The 27912-nt window shown below is 38.3% G+C and overlaps 1 protein-coding gene across 2 annotated transcripts; it reads left to right on the forward strand.

The window, feature by feature from the left end:
• Window positions 1-56: 56 nt before the first annotated feature.
• On the forward strand, window positions 57-27912 carry LOC105491760 (proline and serine rich 1). Of its 2 annotated transcripts, none has more exons than XM_011758428.3 (13): window positions 57-949; window positions 3945-4010; window positions 6413-6481; window positions 8682-8776; window positions 9763-9856; window positions 11695-11805; window positions 13527-13610; window positions 14951-15029; window positions 15660-15755; window positions 21190-21234; window positions 24588-26358; window positions 26815-26965; window positions 27552-27912. In XM_011758428.3, exons 1-13 carry the CDS (start codon window positions 905-907, stop codon window positions 27672-27674), a joined length of 2829 nt encoding a protein of 942 aa, XP_011756730.1. In that variant the 5' UTR covers window positions 57-904; the 3' UTR covers window positions 27675-27912. The 2 variants fall into 2 exon arrangements, with proteins under 2 accessions (XP_011756730.1, XP_011756731.1); XM_011758429.3 differs by having other exon boundaries at window positions 92-949; window positions 15660-15710.

Consider the following 27912-nt stretch of genomic DNA (forward strand, 5'->3'; position numbering starts at 1 on the left):
CCAGGCATCCGCTATGGATGCCTATGTTCCCACACCAGGACCCCACCTCTGGCTTTCAGGAAAGAGGGGCCCAAGCTGGCGGCGCAGTGTTGAGTTTACTTGGGCGCGACTGGCTTTATAGTAGGTCCCCATGAGCTGGTGGGGGCTGTAGGGGTACCCAGGCAGGGCGCCTGGCGCTGCTGGGGCTGCGTTTTTCCGGAGTCCCCCTATGCGAGGCCGTGCCCCTCTTCGCCCGGCTCCCGGTGCTCTCCAGCCGCCGGCCCGCTCCCGGAAGCCGCAGCAGCTGGTAACAAAGAGCCTGCCGGCCCGCCTGCTGCCAGGGCCGAGGTACCCAGGAGTCGAGCGCAGCGGCTGGGGATGAGCGCGAGCCGGACCATGCGTCCGGGTTCGCGGCGGTGAGGGTCGCGGCCGGCGGCCGAGGCGCAGGTGCGGGTCGAGAGACCGGCGCCTCCCTCCCCGCCGCCCGTGGACTCCGAGTGCAGGTGTTTCTGCTCTGCCGGCCGCTCCACCTGGGCAAGCGGCTTCAAGAGCTACCTGTGGCTGCACCTGGCCCTCAGCTGCAGGGAAACGGCACTCAGCCCCGCCGCGGAGCCCGGGTTTTTCTGCAGAACTCAGGGGACCTGGCTCTTGCCCGAGGTGCCCTGAAGCATTGTGTGAATAAGCTGGGGAAGCCTGACTGGAGTGTTTTTTCTTTTTAATAAAAAAAGTTTTTCTGAATCTCAGTTTTTAGAATTTTTTTTTTGCGAAGTTTGCAATACTCTCTACCTCTTCGCATCCTCTCTTGCTCGTGGAGTCTTTTTCCTCCTCAGCTATAAATATTTTTACTATCGGCGGAGCTGACCAGGGATGAACGTCTTGTAATTGCAAGTATAACTGTTAAAACCACGTCGGGGTAGTAGTCAAGATGGATAAAAAGTCCTTTGAAATGGTGCTGGATGAAATTAGAAAGGTAATTACACTCGATTCCAGGAATTATTTTATGAGATGACTTCTCGTGGTTTAGACTCTCTTTGAGGTACTGTGTGCAGATTGTGCAGCATGAGGATACTAGGATTGCCAAATTGGTTTGAATTCTCACGTGTAATGGAGGAGTTTGTATCTTGATACGTTTCCAATACAGATAGAAATTAAGTTACGTTAACGCCGAATTTGAGACTCAGCGCGGTGTCTCGGGAATGATACTCAGACGGCCCTCCGTTCCAAAGCCTGCTTTACAAATCCTTAATAGCTCTGTACTTTGGGGCAAGTGGCTTAGTATTTTTGAGTTTATTGCCTAATCTTTCAGTAACACACGAGTGACTGAAAACTAGAGGTAATACGCAGAAAGTTTCTTTTATGGTAGTTATTATGATGGGGTTTTCAAATCTAAGCATAAGGTAGAGTGTATTTGTTGCGTTGGCCATGCAAAATTCGTGTCCTGATGTTAAGTGTGGCATTAAGTTTAGAGTCACGTTCTTAGGAACTGGCCGTCAATAACTTGAGGTTCAAATTTTTTTTCTCCCGCTTTCCAAGTTTTTGCTGCTTTTTGAGGCTGTTGTGTGGATCCCATCTCCCAGAGTGAACCAGACAGCAATAATTCTGGAAGGTAGTCTTGAGCCTAACAATATCTCAAGCACAAAAATACCGAAAAGTTACTTATTTTAAAATGTAAGGACTTGGTGCACCATTGTTACATCAACACACGGTGCTTTCCTTCGGCCTTCCGGGCAATTATTCTTCCTCACCTGCATACCTTTACGACCCTTGACTGAAACGGAAGAAATTGTTCCCAGGTGCTCTGGGGCTTATTTCAGTTTACAAAGGTGTTATTAAAATTGTCTCTGGTCTTGCACTTTTACTTTGGTTTTATACAGCTTTTTTCTTTTTTCAAACTGACGTGTTTGAGTTTTCATATTTGATAATACTGAACGTTCTTTTTTGAACAAATTCTGCTTTTGCAAATCCAATGTGTCCAATTAATTTTTGAAACAAAATGTTGGTTTGCTAACTATATGCCTAGGAATTTGTCAGAATTTGTTCGTGAGCTGATTTTTAATTACTTTCCATGAGAAAATAATTGGTGAGTCCAAGTAGACCGGCAGATTTTTACTTTTGGAAGATACAGGGTCTCAGTGTGCATATTCTCTTCCTAGTGTCATAAAAATGTCACAGTAAATTCTAAAGAGGGGAATAGGGAAATTTTCCAGATATGAAAGTCCTGTTCACATGAGATGGCAACTTAAGTCTATATTTCTGGTCAGCAGTTAAAACATGTCTTCTGCTGGCTTTGCGGAATGATTAGATACATCAGCGTTGTCATGGTCTATTAAAATGGAATAAACTATTGGCGTATCTAAATATGAGCATTACTATTGATTTTTTTAAAAATTGCTCTTTGTAAATGTAAGTCAGTTTAAACCAGGTCATCCCTTGGGTATCACAGTGAGTTTATATAACAGATAATACTGGTTGTCATTACTGTCATTTGAAACTAGTGGCATTTAAGAAGCCACTAGCTAGAAGAACTGGGAAAGGGAGTAGAAAGGGGGAAAAAGCAATGCTTAATTGATTACTCAAAAAGGAGGGAGTAATGCTATTACTTAGTGAGCACTTACTTTGTGAGCCTGTTTTTAAGCACTTCTCCAGTCATGATTTATTTTGATTCTCTTTACAATCCACGAGGTGTAGGCACTGTACTTCTTACTTAAAGCTGGCGGCCTACTCTCTGTGAGGTTAACTAGTCAGCTCAAGACTCCCCAGGTGGTAAGTTGGGGGCAGTGGCCGTATTCAAACTATGCTTGCAGAGCACCATGCTGCCCTGCCTGGGTTTACAGCTGGGTCTCTCAGGCATTGATGGAAGAATTGAGATATGACTTGGCATCAGTACAATCCAAGACCTTGTTCAGAAACTTGTATTTGACTGTGTCCGATTATTATATTGATAGTAAAACTCCTAGGAGTACATTATTTAGAATGCCTTTTTCTCCCTTTTCAGTGAATATTGAACTACTGAGCACCCAGGATACTTCAGCTGACTGGTCATAATACTTTTTCCTAGCAGAATGATATATGTGAAAAATATGATTATAATTATTTTGTAGTACAAGCAAAGGGATTCGTTCATTTTTAATGATTAGTGGCTACCGACTTAAGACAGCTGTTTCCATCGCTAAGATGAGCAGATAGCTGCAAGGGGAGCCTATGTGATTTAATGGGCTCTAGATAGTGCTGCATCAAAGCCACCAACTTCTCCCTCACCCACTGACAGATTCCATAAAGGAAAGGAACCATCACTTATTGATTACCTATTACGTGTCACATCTAATGTCTGCTATTATAGTTTTCATGGTAACTCTTTGGGGTTAGTGAATGGTGTTCCCTGTATGAGTGAGGAAACTCAAAGGGAATTCAAATACCTCTCAAAGTCTACACTGCCAGTTTAGTAGCAGGCACAGACTTTGAATTCAGGGCTTCTTGCATTCTTATATCCCTGTAGAAATACTGAGAGCCTCAACTAGACCTTGTCTTATTCTTCCTGTCACTTAGCACATAGATATTCAATAATTGATGAATAACAACATCTGATATGTTTAATCTTAAAAATGACAATGTGATTGGATTTGGAATGTTTTGAAACTCTTTAATTATTTAAGTATTTAGGAATTCTAAATGTAACGCGTACTAATGTTGAATCATGTCTATTACAATTGTATTCCCTTTCCTTGTAGAAGCGGGTAGGGAAGCCCAGCAGATCTTCCTGCTTGCTCAGTGTGTCCCTCACAGTAGGGAACCTGGAAAGGTGGAAGGAAGGGCCTCTCACCACAGTGACCTTAGTTCCTCTGCATGACAGGGCTGAAGTAGACCTGCCCCTGTTGAGTTGCTTAGGCAGTTTTGATAGATACTTATTACTGTGCTGTTTACGTATATTAATGCTGTTTTACTGTGTGTGTGTGTTTTTTTTTTAGGCTGTTTTGACAGAATACAAATTAAAAGCAATTGAATATGTGCATGGATACTTTTCTAGTGAACAGGTATTCCTCATTATTTGTTTAAACAAAGCCTTCTTTTTATACCAATGTTCTGGTTAATGTCTGTCTGCTGGCCGAATTCAGAATTGCTTTTACCTTTTTGCTGTATTTATTCAGGAACTCGAGAAGCTCCCAGTTTTGGCAGAAAACTTCACAGAATTTATAATTCAGGGACTAAGCACCTCTCCACTTTCACCCCAATTCCTATTTTAAAATGATTTTAAATATAGGGTCTTAAAGCAATTCAAAGCGTTTATGGTTCTGGGCACAATATCAAAGATTTAGAAAGTTGTAATGGTAAATTTACCCAAATTTTTATAGTTATATGTAAGACAATTACAAAATTCATCATGTAATATAAAAGAAAATGTGAACAAATAATGAAATGTTTTTATATGAAGCCACTAGATAAAAATTTCAACAGTAAGAAAAATACACAGTGTTATTAATAAATAGTTGCTGTAACTGCCAGAATATTAACATTTTAAGCATGATGGTTTAGTGAAAACTTCATTCCATCTTAGGGGCAGTTTGCTAATTAAAATAAATGTGTGTCACACACACAAGGGGGCATGTTTCTGAGGGATAGTTAGAAAATTCTTGATAGGGAAATCAGGTATAAATATTAATAAGAATGTCTGGAGAACAGCTCGGGGAAAGGATGGACAATAAATTACATATTGAGTTAATAAATGCTCCAATTGAGTTAGTAAATGGTCCAACTTTTCATTGATTTCTCAAGAACTTCAAAACTTGAAAGCATGAATGACCTTAAGCCTGTAGAAGTTCTGCCCACTAAATTCTCAAAAGCTACTTTATGATTTGCATTTATGGTCTTTATGTCAGTTTTTCAGCTTTCCCATTGCTTTACAAAGTTACTTTATGATCTTAAAAATTTAAATGTTTTGGCCAGGCACGGTGGCTCACACCTGTAGTCCCAGCACTTTGGGAGGCCGAGGCAGGCGGATCTCTTGAAGTCAGGAGTTCAAGACCAGACTGGTCAACATGGTGAAACCCCATCTCTACAAAAATACCAAAATGAGCCGGGCGTGATGACTGGTGCCTATAATCGAGAATCACTTGAACCCGGGAGGCAGAGCTTGCAGTGTGCCAAAACCGCACCCTTGCGCTCCAGCCTGGGTGACAGAGCAAAACTCTGTCTCAAAAAAAAAAATTTAAATGTTTTAAAAAGATTTATAATTTCTTACAGCTAATAGCATTTTTTTCTTGTGTGTATGTGATGTACCACCCCGAGTGATGTTTCCACTTTGCTAAAGTCATTGCAAAGTTTATTAAGCCTACTTTCTAAATGAGCTTATTGTATTAAAGATTTTTCTTTGTATCTTAGATGTGGTGGCTTGTAAAATTTTATGGTTGGTAAAATACAGCATTTATTAGATATTAAGAACATTGTTCCCGTCAAAGTTTGAAGGACTTATACTTTTATCAAATTAACTGGAAAGTATACATAATACTTACTTGCTATATATGTCTCTCTTTATAAGGAGTAAAAAAAAATTTTTTTTTTAAGCATATTTTCAGGAACTGTCTTCTTGTATCACTTTTTTCCCCCTTTGGAACGTCTTTGGAGGCAGTGAAACAGGGTGGTGGTGATCATGCTGAGACCTCAGTGTCCTGATCTTTATGCCCTGTGCTCACCTCTTATTGGCTATCTCATAATGCTTCCCTCATTTGTTTGAAGTTCTTAGGTGGTAGTGGGAGCTGGTCTGAGCTGCACAGTCTGAGCTCTCAAGTGATGTATCATTTAGGGGCTGCTGGAGTAATTCATGTTGATTCCTGACATTTTTAAGGGACTAGATTTATGATTTGAGTTTATGCCCTCCAGATTCAAGTTAAAAGACCTACTAGGACTAAAGTTAGTGGACCTACACTAAAACATACCACTGTGCCCTTGTGAATGCTCTTCTCCCCTCACATTGAAAAGTTTTCCATTCACAGCCCATCTTTATATTCCTAAGCCGACATTTGATCTCTGTCTAGTACTTTGAACCATCCTTTTCTTATTAGGATACTTTGTTTTTTCTGTATTGTATATTTTTCTTTCTTTCTAGACCAGTGCTGTCTAGTAGAACTTTTTGTGATGGTAGAAATGTTCTCTCCTGCAGTGTGCATTATTGTAATTATCAGCCTCACGTAGCTCTTGAGCACTTGAAATGTGGCTTGTGTCACTAAGGAACTGAATTTTTAAATTTTATTTGATTGTAAGTGATTTAAGGTTATGTAACCGCATGTCGCTATTCTATTAGCACAGTTTTCAGACTTTAATGCCACCTGTATCACCTGGGCCTGGGCTGCACACATTTAATTATAATGTCAAGTACTGAAATAAATCTTATAGAAATGTTTGCAAACATGCTGTCATTAGAGCTGTTCTTTGTTTTCAGGTGGTTGATTTGCTGAGATATTTTTCCTGGGCCGAGCCCCAGTTGAAGGCAATGAAAGCATTACAGCATGTAAGTAACTTATTTGTTCCTTTAGAACGTAGAATTTAAGTATTTTTAATTCTCCCAGTTGTCTATAGTTGATTTCAGTTGTAATTTATTTGCATTAGAAAAGCAAACTCTAAGCGTTATTGTACTTTGATTGAAAATAGCTATGTTAAAAAATTAACATTTTCCAAACTGTACATTTGAATTGTATGCCACAGTGTCCTGATTGGCAAGTTAGAGGAAAACTTCACCGGCAAGCAAAATATGGGATTTGAATTCTTATTGGTTTTGCACTTCTGTTTTTTTAATATCCATCTTCACCATCTTTCTATTTAGTCTTAGAAAAGTTAGTACTGTCCAAATAAATTTTCAGTGATGATGGAAATTTTTATATCAGCACTGTCCATTATGGTAGCCACTTGAATGTGCCTCATCTGAGGAACTATATTTAATTTTATTTCATTGTAATTAGTTCAAATAGGTACATGTGCTTAGTGGCTACTATATTGGATAGCACAGCTCTAGAACCTAGGTCAGCAGGAGCATCTAGATCACACAGGAGTATCTGCCTGTGTAGGAAGATTTTTGAAGCAATATCAGGCCTGGGTATCTTCAGTGAAATCGATTTACAGATCCTTGACTTTCTAAACTGATGAGCCTAGGAAAGTATCTGGGTCTGTTAGTGCTACTTTGTGACCTCCTCTTTAATATTTGCTTTTTTACTGCTTTACTAAAGAAAGAGTTTCCGCTCCTGTTCTCTGGGGTTGAAGATGTTTCTCCAGGTTCCAAAAGGACAGTGCTTTGCTCTTGAGAGGGAGAGCAAAGCAAAGAGGCTCTATAAGAAATACTGATAAGGGGCTCAGGGTGGTGGCCAAGCCTGTAATCCCAGCACTTTGGGAGGCTGAGGGAGGAGGATCGCTTGAGGCCAGGAGTTCTAGACCAGCCTGGGCAACATAGCGAGACCCTGTCTCTACAAAAATATAAAACTTTAAATTAGCTGGGTGTGGTGGTATGCTCCTGTAGTCCTAATTACCCAGGAGGCTGAGGGAGGGGGAATATTGATGAGGGCTTTGCTTTATTTTATCAGGACAACAAACTCATGACAAAACTCTGAGGCCTGCTTGCCTGTCTCCCTGCCTTAGACTTAAAATTCAGAGGTGAGAAGGGTATCACAGGGACAACTCAATACACTTACTTGAATTAAATTAAGTCTGACCTTTTCTAACAAAGTCAGTCTGATTTGATTGTTTTCTCACTGAAGACTGATTTCACCAATTAGTTTACATGGTAAATATTTCCATAAATTAAATGAGCTGAATTAGTAGTTTCAAAGTTCTCACAGATACATAAATGTATTTAAGAAAATCGACCTTTTATGAGTATTTAAACTTCTGATAAAATTGTTAGGTATCAATTTAAAAATATGCAAAGGGGCATATAGTTTTATCAATTCTTCTGGTAGTGCATAAATAATAGTATGTGAAAACCACTGTTCCAAATTTTAGGAACTCTTGGATATTGATTCTAGCCAGTCTTACTTCTTATGTTGATGTTGCTTTTAATTTTCCTTCACTGTTAACATAAATCTCCAAATTGGCCACATCTTCTGGATGTTCTTCAAAAATAAAGGTACCCTAGTCAAATAATCATGTAACTTTCCACACAATCTTTTTGCATCACAATGCACATTAAATTAAAATAAGACTTAAAGTTCTGCAGTAGAGAAACCTGTTTAACCCAGCTTTTCCCCTACCTTATGTGGCTAGTGTAACCTTTTTTTGAAATACGTTTAACACCATGGAATCACTGATCTGTGGCATACTTAGCCCCCTGAGGAGCATAATAATGTTTTTCTAACCTTTGAAAAATTTAATCTCCCATATGTATGAGTATAACCTTTTTATATAACCTTTCTGAGGAAAGTAATACTTCTAATTTTTTTAATTATGTAAGTGAACACATCGAGAAATGTGGATTAAAAAGAGCTTGTAGGAGAACTTAGATCTTCATTAGATCTTCAGCTGAAATGGTTACATTGATAGGATATGAGTATAATTCATTTATTTTTAGAACTTTCTTTTGAGTAAGTGGTTTTCACCTAAAATGTGATATATTTTATCTAAAATGTTTATATTAAGAGCATTTAACTATACTTCCAGAAAAAGGTAATTTCTGGCATGAAAATTTCACGTGTTAAAAATAAAATTATTTTTTATATTAACAGAAAATGGTGGCTGTCCAGCCGACAGAAGTGGTCAATATACTCAACTGTTTCACTTTCAGTAAAGACAAACTAGTTGCTCTTGAACTGTTAGCCTCGTAAGTATTTCTTTTTCTTTTTACTTCATTGGGAAAAAATGTGGAAGCCTTTTAAGTGTCTAAGTAGTGTGTGTTAATGTGTCAAAATTCTGGTGGTAAAAGGAACTCTAACAAAATACAGTCAGAAGCATAGGGATACATTCTGATTTCCTCATGAGAAAAAGTATCTAGTGTACTTATTACACACATGGTTATAACTTATAAAACGAAGGGGCTTAACAAGATTGTTTGATTTGATTTTTTGTATTTCAGTTATTTGCTTTGCCTTCCTACTCTGAAAAGACAGGAATTTAAGAATTAGAGATTCTTTCACTTACTGACACAATAATTTTTTTTTTTTTTTTTCTGGCAAAGTGCTTATTTTTTCTGAGCCTTATTTGCCTCACTTGTAAAAATAAGACTCTTACCCACTTAATAGGGTAATGAACTCTAAATATCAGAAAGTCTGTGAAAGCACCTACCACAGCATTTGACAGATGACCCTAATGAATGTAAGCTCAAAAAGACAAGGAAAGAACCTACTCCTTTGCGTAACTGAAGAGTGGATAAGTTATTTATTTGTAACACATACATTTTTAAGTCCTTTTTATATTCATAGGTGTCCATGAAGGCACAAAATTAAAATAAAGCACAAGATAAAACTTTATACATTTAGCATAAAATGACTCTTACGCATTTTGCACGTGGGTGGTTTCTCTTGCCATGGCTCTCCTATCACTGAAGAGAGTATATTTTGAAAAAACTCAAAATAGTGATTTTTATTTACAGTATTACTGTTTCACTTTTCAGTAATCAGATAAACCTGTTGTTATATTTATATGTAAACATATTATTTAAATTGAGCTATTAAAAGTAAATAGTCACACTTTTCTGCCTATGTCACGGGGAAAGCTTACTCAGATATGTTTGTGCAGTAAACAAAGATTGCTTACCTCTACGTATGGTCAGGTTTTTAAGCAAAAAGCTAAATTGTGTTTTCTTGGTAGGAACATTATTGATGCACAGAATTCTCGTCCTATTGAAGATTTATTCAGGATAAATATGTCTGAGAAGAAACGATGCAAGAGAATACTTGAACAGGTAGTTTTCTGAAGATTGCCATGTACTTGGTATGCTGGTTTTTCTGAACGTTGAAGGCGAAAAAGCACCTTTCTTCTTACTAACTTTGGTGAATAACTTGAATGCTGTTGTACAATGGGTTAAAAATGAACATCCCTGTGGTCTATGGAGTGGAAATAGAGCTGGTTGACAGGGACAGTCAAGGGGGAAGAGATGGCTTGAGAGTGAGAAGTTGGTTGGCCACTCAGCTTGAACCTCATGGAAATGTTTATGTCTTGGTCCCTTGGTACCTTTGTCATGGCTTCAAGTTTTTGCTTTAAACTTTATTTAGGAACTTAACTTTTCAAAGTTGCTTTGTTATCCAGTTTATTTTAAATCAGATTCATAAGAGATGAATATTAAAGCAAGTTTATTAGTTAAAACTACAGTTTATTAGTTAAAAATCTATAAGAATTGGAGCAATAGTACTTGTCCAACCTTGGAAAACTTGATTTGTCATCTAAGATAGTTACTTCTAAGGTAGGATTTTGATGGCTGGAAGCTGAATTAATTAATTATTATGAGCCTGGCAGTTCGGTTGTATTTAATACTCACAGACTCCTTTAAGCCCAGGGATGGTTTGTGAGCAAATTTGCCTTAGTCATACATTGTTGTAGAAGTGTTAAGATCTGAGCCATGTTTCTTTACTTTAGTAACTTCCTTATCAGTTTTCTTGACTAAAACCTTTAAGGCAACATGGGTATTACTGCTGTAGTTTTCTTTCTTATGAAGTGTTCCGAGCATGTCACTTTCCTTCTCAGAAATTTTCTGGGCCTGAGTGTTATGTGGAATAGGCCCTCTGGTCAATGTAAGTTAGTACAGCTTTTCTACAAGGTAAACTTGAAGAGCCTTTAAAATACTTATACTTTTTGGCCCCAAATTTCTACTTCTAGGAATTTATCTGAAGGAAATGTTGAAATATACAAATTTATATATAAGGGCATTCACCCCGGTATTCTTTATTATAGCCAAAAATTCAGATGATTTCAGGATTGGGGTATTCAGTAGAGGGGCTGAGTTATATAGCTAATTTACATATATGTATTGTGAATGGATTTATACAGCCAATATGTAATACATATAACATTGTACATACTTGGGAATATATATATATACACACACACGCACACAGCTGGATATTTCTATAACATAATACAGATACATTGGAATATGTGTTGCCTAATACAGTGTTTTTTCATTTATGAGTATGTATTGAGCACCAACTCAGTATGTGTTTGGCATCATTTAGAAGCTGAGGATGCAGTAATAAACAGACCTAAATCCCTTCCCTTACTATTTCTCATAAATACGTAACAGTATGTTGAACATTATTACTTGGTTTTTGAACGGTGTTTAGCTCTTTGGACCACCCAATGTCATGTTATTTGTTTATGTTGTCCTCCACTGGGTTGTAAAGAGCAGGGACCATGTTTCTTTCATCTCTGTGTCCTCCTTTCCTCAAATGTAACATGACCTTGGCGTTTGTAGATTTGAACTGTTATTTCTTGATAGTTGAAGAAATGGGACATATTAGATAATAAAGACTTTTTTACACCATTTACAAAATCTGTTGTGAAGACATTCCTTGAGTCTGTTAGTTGCAACATTATTATGTTACCATTTTAATTGTTCCGTTTAAATAAAGTGATTTTACTTATTACTTTTGGTCATATTCACCACTGTAAGTGCTGAATGATGTATGAGCAGATTGCATGTAGTGCTGTTCCTTAACTCATTTTTTTTTTTAGCTGAGCTTCCCAATGTTCAGAATACTTGACTTTAAGAATTTTTTTCTACCCCTCTTCTTTGTTATATTACAGGCTTTTAAGGGGGGCTGCAAAGCTCCTCATGCTATGATATCTTCTTGTGGAACGATCCCAGGAAATCCATATCCCAAAGGAAGACCTAGCCGCATAAATGGCATTTTCCCAGTAAGCATACTTCTATAGCTATATATGAAACTTCCCATGGGTAAGTATGAAGTGTAGAATAAGTTAATAGTATTTAAAGGAAAGGAATTTTATGTCAGTAACTTAATTCCTAGGCCCACCACTGATCAAAAGTTCATGTCTAAACTTCATTAAAGCATTAAAGATATTTATATAAAATCTATAGAACAAGACAAATAGAAGAGAGGATGATTTTGTTTTATTTTTCAAAGTACTTTAGAAGCACTGATTTACATTTAGTAAAGGAACAGTTCTCAAATTCTCAGTATTGTTACAATCTCAGTTTCATTCAGTGAATTGTGTTTGGGAAACTTTGCATGCAGCGTTTCCTTCCTGGAGAATCACACTGCATATAAAGGCTCTGAGAAGTATATAAAAAAGAAACTTGTTTTTATATCATCTAATGTTCCTCGAACCTCTTTGTAAAACAACTTTCTCAAAGAATGTTATATTTCTGTTGCTGCATAACAATCCCACAGCTTAGTGAATTGAAGTAATAAACGTTTATCACCTCCCATGGTTTTTGTGGGTCAGGAATACTGGAGCGCTTAGCTGGGTAGTTCTGGTTCAGGTCTTTTCATGAGGTTACATTCATCTGAAAGTTTGATTGGAGCCCAAGAATAGCGCCTCAAGGTGACTCGTTTGCATGCTTGGCAAGGGAGTGTTGGTGGTTGGCAGGAGTCCTTTGTTGTCCACCACAAGGACTTTTTTGTAATGCTGCTTGGGTGTCCTCATGACATGGCAGCTGGCTTCTACCAGAGCAAGTAATCCAAGCAAGAGAGGACAAATGGAAGCTGCCTGGAAGTCAGATGCCATCCTTTCTGCAATATCCCATGTGTTACACAGGTCAGCCCCATTCACTCTGGGAGGGAATCTGCAAGGGCAGGTAGGAGATGAGGATCGGTCGGGGACATCTTGGGAGTTGGCTCCCACACTAGTATATACCATTTAGCCACACACACTGTTAGGGTGATGGCACACTGCAATAATCTATCGACTTATTCCGATCTGTAAATTTTAGCAGTCTTAAATAAGGTCTCATTTACCCTTGACAATATAAATAATCACACTTAATCTTTATAGAGAACACCATTTTTTCTTATCCACTTTCAACTGTAACATAGGTACTCTTATTCTTTGAGGATTATGCATACTGTGGCATTGGAAGTTAATTTCTGATTGCTCCTTTTTGTGAAGGAAAAAAATTAGAACATACTGTATTCCAAAAAAAAGCAGTAATATAGTAAAACAATGCAGCAGAACAACTATTTACATAGCATCCACATTGTGTTCAGTATTGTAAGTAATCTAGAGATTATTTAAAGTAGATGGGTGGATATGTTTAGGTTATATGCAAATACTGTGCCGTTTTATATAAGAGACTTGAGCATCATGTATTTTGGTATCTATGGGGGAGGCCCTAGAACCAGTCCCTCTGGATACTTGATCTTTTCCTGTCATTCTGTGTTTTTCATGTTCACTTCTGAGTACCTTTGCATGTGATACGAGAGTTCCATAGCATAGGAGGACTGAGGACCTTATCAGGGTCATGCCACCAGGCGGTGCAGAATTGAAATGGGAATGCAAGTCTTTACCCTCTTACCAAGTCCTTTTCTTCAGTGTAATCCAGTGAGGTTGGTTATTGTTATTGGTTTGAGGGGGTTTGTTCTTAATTTTGAATTATCTTTTTTTTTTTTAAATAGGGAACTCCTTTGAAAAAAGATGGTGAAGAATGTACTAATGAAGGCAAAGGAATAGCTGCACGAATTCTTGGACCATCCAAACCAGTATGTTTAGAAAAGGATGAAACAAGCCCCAACTCCTTCCTACTTAGTTTTCTTTTTACTCAAAGCATAAGTTTTATTTTTGTGTTGCAAAGTTTGAAGTATTCTAGAAATTGTAGGAGAGTGAGAGAGTGAATGGTTGAGGGAAATATAAATATTTAACAGTATTAAGAGCCCCTTTGAGGTTAAGCTTTTTATTTTAAAGTAAAATCAGTCAAATTGCTTTCAGTTTTTTCTCAAGACGCGTTCAACTGTTCAGTTGCAGATATGGAGTGTGAAGAGTTTGTTTTAACTCAGTTTGTAGTTTAGCTGAATCAGTGTTAGTGAAACCACAGTGAAGCCAGGAGGTTGAAAGTATTTGCAAGATGGTGATTATAATGATTGCACTGTAAACAGGACAGGAGAAGACAACCCCATGGGTTGAAGGATCTTTGGAGTTGAAGTACTAGAGGCCTGCATACAACCACCTTGCAAAACCTGCCCGTCCACATGACAAGAACTCCAGTGGAGTAGTTTATGGCAGAATAGTCACACATCGTGGTTCTTGCACAAGATTTCAGATAGGGCCACAATTATGGGAGCTGAAAATAATCTGGCTACCTTACCACCAGGAGACCCTTTCCCCTGCCTCGCAGGCATGCACAGGCTCTCTCTGTAGGTAAAAAGTAGAGCATTTATTTAGCTTAGCTTCAGGTACTTCCAGTTTTCTAAAGACCAGTTCTTTGAATGCTTTTTGTTACTTAGATAAGCTCCATCAACTGTAAAATAAGTACTGGTGGATTTATGGATTTCAAAGGGCGGAACAACTAACATCCTGAATTCCTGATTCCAGTCTACATTCTACTAGAGGTGTCAGAATGCCAAATGCTAAAGCAAACAGTGCTTTTTGTCTTCCAAAAGGAGAAAAGAGGGTGGGAATGAGGATGAATTCCTCTCACTGTAGGAGGATGTTGCCACTGGGAGTTCTTGCGTCATTTGAGATTGTAAAACCTAGAAGACTTCTTGTCTTTGTTATGGAGGAGGAAACAGGAATTCTTGGTGTAACTTAGTCTGGGCCTGGGAGGAGTTTGCTGTTTACGATGAGGTCTAACCCCTTATTGGAGATGATTTTTAAAAATAAACACCTTTGTGACCATCTTTGGCAAGATCTACGTTTGGAATTTAATAGCAACCACATTGATTAAAGCAAAGAAATTTCCGTCATTTGTCGTCGCATGTAGTCCAGTAGTTGGTATGCTGGGACATTTTTAGCGTATTGGGACTAAATATTTTGAAAGACAAGTTGCCAAGGAGACGGCTTACTTGGTTTTCTTCTAACTGCTGTGTTTTCCCCCATCTTTTAGCCTCCTTCAACATATAATCCACATAAACCTGTTCCTTACCCAATACCTCCATGCCGACCACATGCAACTATTGCACCAAGTAAGGAGTTCCCTTATTTTTTACTTGTTTTTCTTTTTTGCTGTTTATTTATTAAATTGAAAGTAAGTGCTGGTCTATGTGCTTGGGAAATCTGTAGCACCTCTGATATGCTACTGTGAGCTTAATTATGCCCATAGTTAGCTAGTAGTGTCCTGGCCTCCAACACTGTAGCAGACAGTTTATTTAGGATATTTTCTTTATGATAAATTACAGATTATTTTTAGTCATTCATTATTTATGGGTTTTCACTTTGGTAAATCATCTTGAATTCCTTTTTTGGTAGTTGGTGTTCGGAGGAGTCATTAATGCATTTAACTTAAAAAAGTCAAGTATATGTGTTTGGCAGGAAAGACAAATAATTTAAGTATAGCAGGTTCTGCCTGCCATGCCATTCACTGAGCTTATCCCTGCAATGAGCATGCAGTGGGAAATAGGAATCTCTGGTTGTTTCATTTGGTGTCAGTTTTCACGTAACTCTAGACCTAGACCTCTATCTAAAATCAACTCTATTAAATAGGAGTTTTTATAATGCATAGCTGCATTAATATAGTTTGAACTCCTAGTCACAGAACAATACTAGTCACAGAACAGTGCTAACTTATATTTATTTCTGTTGTGTTTTTATTTTAGGTGCTTATAACCATGCAGGTCTGGTACCATTAGCCAGTGTCATAGCTCCAGGTACGCCCCCTCCACCTCCATATACTCCTAATCCTGTAGGAACAGGTAAAGTCATGTTATTTGGGAGTGTTTAAGTAACTTATTCGTACACAAATGTATACTTGGAAGGGACAGTTGTTTGGCATGACGTAATATTCTGACAGAGGGAACATAAGCTCAGGAGTCTGAAGGATCTGGAAGTGAATCCTTGGTAATATTGGATAGTTTTCGTAGTCTTGATGGACTTCACTTTCTCTATTTGTAGTATAGGATAACATTTTAATAGCATTTATTCAGTAACATATTTAATGAATATTAGATGATCCTATCATGTGCTGTGTGCTGTGGATACAGAGGTGCACAAAGAGTCATGTTTGCAAAGAGTCTAGTGAAAAAATACAGATGAGGAAAGAGAAGGCCATTTCAATATAGTCCACATTATTGGTTCTGAATTGCACATTTTTTATAGTTTAATTTCTCTGAAATTAGAATGTGATTTATAGCAAGTGGCATCTTAGATTCAAAGAGAGAAGTTGGAATGATCAGTGCTGTGATAGGGTTAGAATGCTATAGAAGCTCATAGGAGAGGCATCCAAACCAGCCCTACTAAGGTAAGTGTGAGCTGCTTGCTTAACATACTGCTAAAGGTTGTTGACCCAATAATGAAGCTGCCATTTAATTGAATTAAGTTGAGGAGGAAACGGGTAAAAACAGACTGATAATCAAATATGAGGAATGACAAAGCAACAATGAGGTGGTTTCTCTGTAGTCAGGAACTACCTGGGGCACTTTAAAAATATATCCTTAGTTCCCCACTTGTAGAGATTCTATTCAGTGTATTGTGGTGGGGTTGCCTGGTATTTTTATTTTTTATTTTTAATGATCTGGTGCTTCTTTAAGCAAGTTTGGGAAATGCTAGAATTTGTGCATAGAGAACCCAGAAGAGATCAAAGTATCAACTTTTTTTTAAGGATCTTTATTAAGTGCTAGATTGAAGAGAGCTGGAGGACTTCCTGCCTCCAAACTTTTATTAAGAATCTTTGGACACTAGGGTAGGCACCTTTCTGACTCCGCAAAGGAATTGTCAGAAACTGAAATTGATGGATGAATATGTATGGAGTTGACAGCGAGGTAGCAAAGAGTACTCTGCGCAAAGGCAGTGTGTCACATGCAGATTAGAAGGGTAATTACTTGGGGAGGGGGTGAATTGGGCACCCCGTGCCTGGCAGAGATAGGGCAGGAGCTGGAATTCAGCCCGCTGTAGCCTAAGTTCCACTGCCAGTTGGCATGATTGTCTCCCCATTCACTTTGCTAATGACATAAAGACTCCATTTGAGTGGCCTTGGGCCACCTATGTAAACACCAGCTAGTTATGGGAAAAAGAACTGTTTCTCATGAGTGGTAAAACTTTGACATGCTATGGAGAAGTATCATTGACTTAATGAATGCCACCATTTGGGTAAATTACTCCTACCATGGAGAGGAAGGGGTCATAAAAAACCAGTGAGAAAGGACTGAGAAAGGACTAAAACACTCCAACACTTGCCAGGCCAACCTTTTTCTTTGGGTGTTTTGGTGGTACGGGATATGAAGAATAAATGGTTTCCCGTATGTTGTCAAACTATTCTCCAAAAACCCTATACCAGTTTATACCTGTCCGTAAGAGTATGTGAGAATACAGTTTCTTCACACCCTTTCAACATGGAAGATTTTCAGTTTTTTAACTTTGCCAATCTGGTAGACTAATTTAGCTTACATTTTTGTTTGTGTTTTTTAACAAAAAATTAATTTTTATTTATATCAGTTGTTGTTTTACTCATGAGTTTGTATCTTGCTTAGGAAATTCTTCCTTACCCCAACAATATGAAAATATCATGTATATTCTCTAATTAGTTTTATAGTGATCCTTTTAAATGTATAGCTTTTAGTTCGACCACCCTTCATATTTTTATATGTGTGTGGGGTAGGAATAGAGCTTAATTATCTTCTTGTCCTTCCTAGAGACTTTTATAGTCGCTCGATAGTATATAATTATTTTTTTCTTTACTAGCCAGGAGTGGATTCTGTTGAGTACACTGATGAAAGTTGCAAAACATTTTTTCCAAAATTTATCATTTTAGTTCTTGCCCTTTCTTGTGGTGGTACCTTTTGCCCTTAGAGTTTTGAGTTTTACACTTTTGCCTAGACAAAAACAGGCTGTGAAAGCAAAGCTCCAACCAAGTTGCGTTGGTTAAGATCTTCTTATCCCAAGTAGTTCAGATATTCTAGCTCCTAGAAGATACCTACTCCATCTGGAACTTCATTTCATATAGAGGATGAAATAGAAGTTCATCTTAATTTTCCCCAAATGGTGGCCAGTTGTGCCAGCACCATTGATTAATCTGTCTTCCCCACTAATTTGAAATACCACATTTATCTTAAGTTTCATACACACATAGATATGAGTTCTTTATTAAAATTCCACTGTAGTTTATTTTATGATTATATCATACTAATTTTACTAGCAGATCTGTAGTGTGTTCTAATGTTTCATAAGGCAGGCTCCCCCTTACTTCTTTTTGTATTTTTCTTATCATTAGAAATCTTGCATCTTAACCTTAAAGATCATTTTCTGCAACTTAAAACAACTCTGTGTGTGTGTGTGTGTGTGTGTGTGTGTACAGAGAAAGAGAGAGATACAGTGATTTCAGAAGAACTGGCATTTTTATGATAGTATTACCTTTCAGTTATGTGTGTATATCTTTATATCATGTCAAGCTGGTAGGGTTTTCTTCCCCAGGGTTTATTTTATTCCTTTCAAGAGGATATTGTAGTTTCCTACATGCAGGTTCTATGCCTTAAATTTGTCTATAGAATTTAGAGATATTTTTGGTTACAATTATAAATAGAATGTTTAATTTCTAGGTGCTTATTACTAATTACCCTCTCTAGTTTTTTTTTCTTTTATCTCTTGAGTTTATAAAATAAATATATAAAATAAACTTGTTTATAAAATAAATTATAAAATAATATCAGCTGAGTTATAGTCTTACTATAAAATATTTCTTTGTTTCCTAGGCCTTATTGAGTGATAATATTGTCCTTATTTTTATTTTTACTTCATAAAAAATATTTTGCCTGTACCTTTATTTTAAACTTTTTTCCCCTATGATTTTATTTGGTAGATTGGCTTGGTTTGTAAATTATATATAGCTGAATTTTTATTTTTAAGCCTGTTAGACTTTTAATAGGAATTTGTAATGATAATAAATATTACACGTTTGTTCTTATTTCTTCTATTTTTATTTTCATTATTCTTTTATTCCAGTTTTGTTTTTCTTACCTTTGCTAAATTGTATTCGTCAAATTGCCATTTTTTTTAACAACTGTTTTCTCCTTGACCCCACCTAAACTTAGAAATTTTCTTTAATATTGCCAGCTATTACCTTCTTATTCTTAATGGTTGTCAGTATACACAAACTTAAAACTGTTCTGTATATCATTTTACTTCCATATTCTTTTTGTTTTTGTTTTGTTTTGTTTTGTTTTGTTGAGATGGAGTTTCGCTCTTGTTGCCCAGGCTGGAGTGCAGTGGCACAATCTTGGCTCACCACAATCTCCGCCTCCCAGGTTCAAGCAATTCTCCTGCCTCAGCCTCCTGAGTAGCTGGGATTACAGGCATGTGCCACCATGCCTGGCTAATTTTGTGTGTGTGTGTTTTTAGTAGAGACGGGGTTTCTCCACGTTGGTCAGGCTGGTCCTGAACTCCTGACCTCAGGTGATCCGCCCACCTTAGCCTCCCAAAGTTCTGGGATTACAGGCATGAGCCACCACGCCCAGCCTCTCCTTTCTAAAATAAATTTGTGTGTTTTGTTGGGATACTAGACATTTTTGCTTCTGATACCTAATTTCTTTAAAATTGCTTTTGATCATGACTTGTTACTGTTTCTTCTGTTTGTTTTATTCCTTGTCTTGATATGCCTGTTCTAATTTTCTTTTGGTAGAAAATGACGTTAAGAAATTTTTTCAGAAAGGACACATGTATAGAGTTGGGGATGGAAAATTCAATTCCAGATAATTTTCTTTATTGGGAACTTGGTCTCTTTCTGTAAGCTTACAAAGAATTTTTTTAATCTTTGGATTTCAGAAATTTTACCAGTATGTTGAGGTGTGTATCTTGTCATTAATCTTTTCTGGCACTCTAAGTTCTTTTGATGTGAAAACTCAAGTCTTTAAAGCTTAGGAAAATTTTGTTTTTATTCCTTTAATTGTTGCATTTGCCTTGCTCTTTTCCCCCTCCTCCTGCTACTCTTATTTTACATTTTCTGTATTTGCCTTCTAAGCCTATTACCTATTCATTTATGACATCTTTTCCATTAAAATTTTTTTTTGGCATTCTAAGTGATATTTGTTTCTTATTTCCAACCATTATTTAACTTTTAGTCATTTTATTTCTAATCTTTATTATTCTTTCCATTTATTAATTTGGAATCAGATTTTTATATGTAAAAGGCTTCTCTGCTAATTTCCCAGTAGTTGTGTGTGTGTGTGTGTGTGTGTGTGTGTGTGTGTGTGTGTGTGTGTGTCAGGTTTTAAAGTCCTTTTTCTTTCATTAAATCTCCATTGTTCTGGTGGTTATTCGTTGTCAGCTCAGTCAAGCTCATGAATTCCTTAAACAAGCTGTGGTTTTACTTTGCTCATTATACCAGGACATGGAGGTTTCCTATACACTGTATGCCTGTCACAATATTGGTTTCTTGGGCAGTTTTTGTCAAGCCAGAAGATGGTACATTTTTCTCCCTTTGTATCCTTGGCTAATGGGCTGTTTGGATAGATCCTTTCCCTTGAGGGGTGTGCTTTAGGTTGTCAGTCTCACAGGCTTCAAGTCAGCCTCAACTAGGCTAGTTCCCCATGGCAGTTCCTAATATAGGGCCTTTCCCAGAGCTGAGTACAGCAAATGGGCAGGACAGTTTCTTTCTGTTGGCTTGGGCAATCCACAGTGAATGGCAGTGAATTCTACACTCATTCATCCAGCTGCCACCTTTCCCTTCTCAGCCTTCCCACTCCTGTAGGCACTGGTACTCAGAGGATCTGTCTGTCAGCTCAGCCAATGATAGTGGTCCTCGCTGCACTACAGCTGCAGGGTACACTTTCTCCTGGGTGGCACCCTTAGGCCAGCGTCTTTCCAGAAAGTGTTCTTGAACACTGAGTGTATATGTAAAATTAACAGTGTGTATTTAAAACCTGACAAGCTCAGGTGGAGGTGCTAGGGGAGAAAAGAGCAGTTGCTCAGCTGGTAATCCTCTTACTCTTCAGATAGAGTAGTAAAGTATTAGTAGTAATAATAGTAGAGTTACCACTATTTTTATTTCCTTTCTTTTTCCATATGTATACATTTTTTTCCTAACACGGTATACATATATTTATATCCTGTGTTTTTCTTTGTATCCAAATATCTGTTTATTATGGTGGCAACTATTTGATTAAAGTTTAAAATGAACTTTTATTTATTTTTATATAGAGAATGAAGACCTTTCCAATCAGTCAAAACCTATACAGAATCAAAGTAAGTAACAAATTTGATCCAGAGATAACACATATCTGTCATGATTTGCTCTGTTATTCACTGAGAATAATTTGAGTATATTTGGAATTGTTACGTTTTAGGGAAAGTTTCTGGTTAAAGAATATAATTCATACTTGTTAAAAGTGGTTTACTAGTGTTACATATTATATATATAACATGAAATGCATGTATTAACTGGACTTAAAATTAATCTTAGGACTTTTATACAATTTGCAAAACTTGCAGTGTAATGTAAGTACTACGTAGCATTGCATTCACATTCACTTTACATTCTGTGATACTGGAAACCTCATTTGTTTTTTGATATAAACACATGGGATGATAAAAATCCTTTTTGACAAATGCTAGTTGGATGCTACTTTTAGAGTTCATTATTTCAATAAGTATTATTAAGCATATCTTAATATAGAAAAGAACAAGGGGCACCAAAGCAGAAAATGGAATTGAAAAATGAAAATGAAGTGTGTCCTACATAGTGCCTCCAGATGGCAGCAATGCTGCCGTGTATTTTTTCCCCTAGGTTAGGATCCGTGTGGTCAGGCAGGAGAGACTTTCTTGTATGAGACAAAAACTGACATCAGTTCTTGTGCAGCAAAGTATCACAATAGCCTGACCGTTGTAGTACATAGTTAGGAGTCTCAGTGGGAGAATTCCATTCCCTGAGAACAGTGCCTAGCAGGTGCTTCTCAGCTGGTGGTTTCTAAAGGAGGTCGCAGAGTGGGGTGTAAAGAACACTAAGTGAAACGTCAGGACATCCAGTTTCTTATCCTGCCTCTGCCACCACCTAGTTTTGTGGCCTTGAACAGGAAATTTAACTCCTGTGAAAAGGAGATTGAGGAAACTTCAGCTGTTATGTTCAACTTTATTATTTTATGTTCAGTTGTTTTTGAAGGGAGTAATCAGGTTAGTTGTTGTAAGTACCATTGGCAGGAATAGCATATTTTGTTTTCCTATGTTATATGATGTTAGCATGATTAAGATTTTATTTTTTCCTTTTGGAACTGTATTAAGAAACAGAAATTGGCGCTGTGGCTCATGCCTGTAATCCCAGCACTTTGGGAGGCCGAGGTGGGTGGATCACGAGGTCAGGAGATCGAGACGATGCTGGCTAACACGGTGAAACACCATCTCTACTAAAAATACAAAAAATTAGCCAGGTGTGGTGGCGGGCTCCCATAGTCCCAGCTACTTGGGAGGCTGAGGCAGGAGAATGGCGTGAACCTGGGAGGCGGAGCTTGCAGTAAGCCGAGATCGCGCCACTGCTCTCCGGCCTGGGTGAACAGAGCGAGACGCTGTCTCAAAAAAAAAAAAAAAAAGAAAGAAACTAAGACAAACTAGTATAGCAGGTAAAGATGTGGGTCTGAAAGACCCAGGCTCAAGTCTTGTCAAGTCTTGGCTCCACCATGTAGTATCTGCATGATCTTTTATCCGGTTGCTTAGTCATAGCAAGCCTCAGATAGCCCATCTATAAAATGAGGGTGTTAGTTTCTATCTCAGAGAGTTATTGTGAGGACAAGTGAAATGATGGGCCTAACTTAGCACAGGGCTTGACAGATCGTGTTTTATGGTTAATAACCAAATTAGATGATTGGAAAGTGCTGTTTATTATGGTATGTGGTTGGGATTTTTAAAATTTTTGTTCGTTACATTTTTACCTGCAAGTGCTATGATTAATAATGCATAGCTTTTGCTTTATTAAATAAAAAGATATCCAACAGAGGCTGCTATAAAGAATACTCTAGGATAGCTTGGTTTTACCTTCAGATTTGTCATTAGCTACATGGTCTTCAGCATATAGTTTAATAAATAAGATAGTGAATTCTCAAATGGTACCCAACACCTACAGACTTAAATACCTTTTTGGTACATTTTTTACAAACATTAAGATTAGGATTATTTTCCTTATGCTTCTAGTTCTTAGAAATTAAGTACAAAAAAAGGTACAAATCCATTTTTATAGGTACTGTAAGTTTAAAATGATAGCTAGTCTTATTTTATTGCAACCAAATCACTGCTTACAACCATTAATATGGTGAAGACTTAAGAACTTTGGAGTTTCAGTTTATATACTTAAATATGACTGTCAATTTTCCAATCATATTTTTTTTCTAAGACAACTACAAAATTTGTTCAGCCCAATGTGACGCCCCTTGGCCTTCACGTAGTGCAAATGAATTATGTGTGTGTCATTTACTTCCATTTTCTTCCTAATGTCCCTTCCCATCTATGAGTAGCATAGTGTACTCGTTGACCATGTCAGCTTGCTTATGTCAAAAGAATCTTAATTATACATAAATTTTAAAATGTGTTAATCCGTGAAAATATTTCTCAGTTGGTTATCACTGCAACAGGAACATTCTCTGTTTACAACTGAAACAGAATTTGATGTGGGTACAGTATCAGATGATGGTTGTCTTCAGGACATTAGCTACCTAAGTCATGGTTTCCTTTGACACCAAGATTATCACAGGTGGGGATAGCCATTGAATACATTCAGAGGGGAGCCCACATCATCCCCCAAAATGCTTATTATTTTAGAGTTTATCAGAATAAAAATACTAGAGCAAACTAGAAATAGTGTTGGGAATAGTCCTTGAGTGGGTTTGGGAACTGTAGTTTGGGGGAATTATGATATATCCAGCTCAGCAGACACTCATTAAGTATGCAGGTGCTGTATTCTGTGCTAGGTAATAGGACTATAAAGATGAATTAGACATAGCTTTTGCCCCTAAAGGAGTTGCCAGGTAAAGGTTGGGGTTTAATGTAGTGCAGAGTGGTCAGTATGAGCAACTGTTTGGGGGTTGGGCGGGACCACTGTACAGATTAACAATCTGGAATATTAAATTCAACTCACAGAATGGCAACAGACAGTACTGGAGAGATGGGCATGAATCCTGGAAAGCCTTGTATGGCCCTGCAAGGGAAGCCATGTTCTGAAAGCTCCTATGAGGGGGACTGACTTGTGGTTATTACTCTAGATAAGTAGATTGAATTAGAGGTAAAGTCAGTGCAGCAGCACTAATCACAATGAAAAGAAATGCTTTAATTTTTAAAAAGTGGAAAAATATGAAAGGACACTTTGTAAGCTTCTCAAAACTTCCTGTGATTTGGAGAGCTATTTTGAGCAGAGTCTAGACAACAACTGAATCTGGTTCCAGAGTAAAGATCTGAGAAATGGAACCCAGCAATTTAGACATTACAAGAGCCTATTGTACCTGTCATTTTTTATTTGGTATTTGTTAAATATTACAAAGATGGTTATGCTTTTTAATTTAAAATTTGACGTTTCAGCATGATGATACATTCTTGCCTTTTTTCCCCTTTCCATATAGCATTTTCCACCCCAGCAAGTCAACTCTTTTCTCCTCATGGTTCTAATCCTTCAACACCTGCTGCAACTCCTGTTCCTACTGCATCCCCAGTCAAGGCAATCAATCATCCATCAGCATCAGCAGCTGCCACCGTTTCTGGAATGAACCTGCCGAATACTGTCCTTCCTGTGTTCCCAGGGCAGGTCTCCTCAGCCGTTCACACACCTCAGCCATCAACGCCAAACCCAACAGTTATCAGAACCCCTTCATTGCCTACTGCACCTGTTACATCCATCCACAGTACAACCACCACTCCTGTTCCTTCCATTTTTTCTGGCCTAGTGTCACTGCCAGGTCCTTCTGCCACTCCTACCCCAGGACCTACACCACGGTCCACTCTTGGTTCCAGTGAAACATTTGCTTCTACTTCTGCCCCTTTCACTAGCCTCCCTTTTTCCATCAGCTCTACTGCTGCTTCTACCAGCAACCCAAATTCTGCTTCATTGTCATCAGTTTTTGCAGGGCTCCCTTTGCCCTTACCACCAACATCCCAAGGCCTATCCAACCCAACTCCTGTAATTGCTGGTGGCTCTACTCCCAGCGTTGCCGGTCCACTTGGTGTGAACAGTCCTCTTCTGTCTGCGTTAAAAGGCTTTCTGACATCCAGTGACACCAGTTTAATCAGCTCCTCTGCTTTATCCTCTGCTGTCACAAGTGGGCTGGCTTCACTGTCTTCTCTTACTCTTCAGAACTCTGACTCTTCTGCTTCAGCCCCTAGTAAGTGCTATGCCCCATCGGCCATCCCTCCCCCACAGAGGACTTCCACTCCAGGGTTGGCCCTGTTCCCAGGCCTGCCGTCTCCTGTGGCTAACTCTACTTCCACTCCCCTGACTTTGCCTGTACAGTCTCCTTTAGCCACTGTTGCATCAGCTTCCACATCAGCGCCAGTTAGCTGTGGCTCCTCAGCCCCCCTTTTGCATGGCCCCCACCCAGGTACCTCAGATCTGCATATTTCATCTACCCCTGCTGTAACAACTCTTCCTGTTATGATCAAAACTGAGCCCACGAGTCCTACTCCCTCGGCCTTCAAAGGCCCATCTCATTCTGGGAATCCCTCTCATGGCACTTTAGGTTTGTCAGGGACATTGGGCCGTGCATATACTTCAACATCCGTGCCCATCAGTTTATCTACTTGCCTTAATCCTGCATTGTCAGGTCTCTCCAGCTTGAGTACTCATTTAAATGGTTCAAATACCCTTTCCTCTATTTCCCTTCCACCACATGGTTCCTCCACTCCCATCGCACCAGTATTCACTGCTCTTCCTCCTTTTACTTCTTTGACCAACAATTTTCCTTTAACTGGCAACCCATCTCTTAATCCATCAGTATCTCTCCCAGGGTCATTAATAGCCACCTCATCTACTGCTGCCACCTCCACATCTCTCCCTCATCCCAGCTCAACGGCAGCTGTTCTCTCAGGGCTTTCTGCTTCCGCACCAGTCTCAGCAGCGCCTTTCCCCCTCAACCTGTCTACTGCTGTTCCCTCACTTTTCTCAGTTACTCAAGGACCTCTGTCATCTTCAAATCCCTCCTACCCAGGCTTTTCTGTCTCTAATACCCCAAGCGTTACCCCTGCTCTTCCCTCATTCCCGGGGCTGCAGGCACCATCTACGGTCGCAGCTGTCACACCACTACCTGTGGCTGCCACAGTCCCATCCCCGGCTCCAGTCCTCCCAGGATTCGCCTCAGCATTCAGTTCCAATTTCAACTCCGCTCTTGTTGCACAAGCCGGGTATGTGGATAGTTTGGAAATAGGATAAAATTATTCTTCACCTAACTTGTAGTTCACATTTCATTTCAAGTCATCCAAATGAATGTCAAAATCTAAACGATGTTTTCCTGGGCGGAAACTTTAGCACTCAAAAAAATGTTTTATGAGCCACGTTAAGATAAATATATAAAATATTAATGCCTGTTGACATAGTTTTGGGATTTGTATTTGGTAGTTTTATTAGACAGCAGAAAGGATTATATGCAAAACAGACTTACTGAATTTTGAATAATATACTTCACAGAAAGTAAGTTTCATATCGGTGAATGGCTGATTTTTATGGTCCTTCCAACAGAGGAATAAATTATAATGTTTTTGTTTTGTTTTTAACATTTTAAGATTGTATTTGACAAATATGAAAGCAGTAGCTTTTATGTCTTGTCTGCAGTTAACTTGTTTTTCTGTCAATTGTTTTAGTTTATCATCTGGACTTCAAGCTGCAGGCAGTTCTGTTTTTCCAGGCCTTTTGTCCCTCCCGGGTATCCCTGGGTTTTCTCAGAATCCTTCACAATCATCCTTGCAAGAATTACAGCATAATGCGGCCGCACAGTCAGCATTGTTACAGCAGGTAAGCAGCAATGGCTGGCGTAAATAAAATGGTAACATGTATAACTAACTTCTGTAGTGAGAATGTTGCAGTATCATTTGCGATATCCCAACATCGGCCAAAAAATGGCTGTTAGGGGAATGCATGGAGATTTGATAATTAGTTCTCCCCAAATTTGCAAATTATGCTTGTCTTCTTTCAGGAGAGTTACAAAGGTGGTAGGATATAGACATCTGTATGAATTGTTTTTCCTTTCTGCTTATAGATTTTACTTGATAAAATTTAAGAATCTATTCATGACAGTTAAATGTTAACTTGTCTTCTATAATTTAAGCTAAATAATTGACCATTAAGCACATTATCTGTAGAAAACCTATTGACTTTTGAGAGAATATTAAATATTTTAATGGTGATTCTATGCATCTCCTTCACCTGAAGAAATTTGAACATTTTATTAAAAATTTTAGGTGACTGAGCAGACTTGATTTTGCCTCAGAGTTTTGTCTGTCTTTCCTATCCTGAATATCTCTGTGTGGCATGGGTAGAAGCAAGCGTAGGCTTGAATGAACTTGGCACTCTGCTAAACCACATGCTCTTCTTCCATCAGGTCCATTCAGCTTCGGCTCTGGAAAGCTATCCAGCTCAGCCTGATGGGTTTCCTAGTTATCCTTCGGCGCCAGGAACACCATTTTCTTTGCAACCAAGCCTGTCCCAAAGTGGGTGGCAGTGAATACTTTTAACTTTTATTCTCCTTCAGAGAAACATCAGAATTGCCTAAGAACTGCAGTGAACAATCTGACAAATGTGAAGCTGGCCAAAAGTCAGAAAATGAGAATGAGGATAATCCTGGAGAAATTATGACAACAATTTGAAAATTGTGGTTGCATTTTAAAAAATGGTTTTAAGTATGAACACTCCCCTATGTAAATATGCTGACAATAAATTGTATGGAGAATGGTATTTAAAAA

This window comes from Macaca nemestrina, chromosome 16, assembly GCF_043159975.1.
Source record: "Macaca nemestrina isolate mMacNem1 chromosome 16, mMacNem.hap1, whole genome shotgun sequence".
Taxonomy (NCBI): Eukaryota; Metazoa; Chordata; class Mammalia; order Primates; family Cercopithecidae; genus Macaca; species Macaca nemestrina.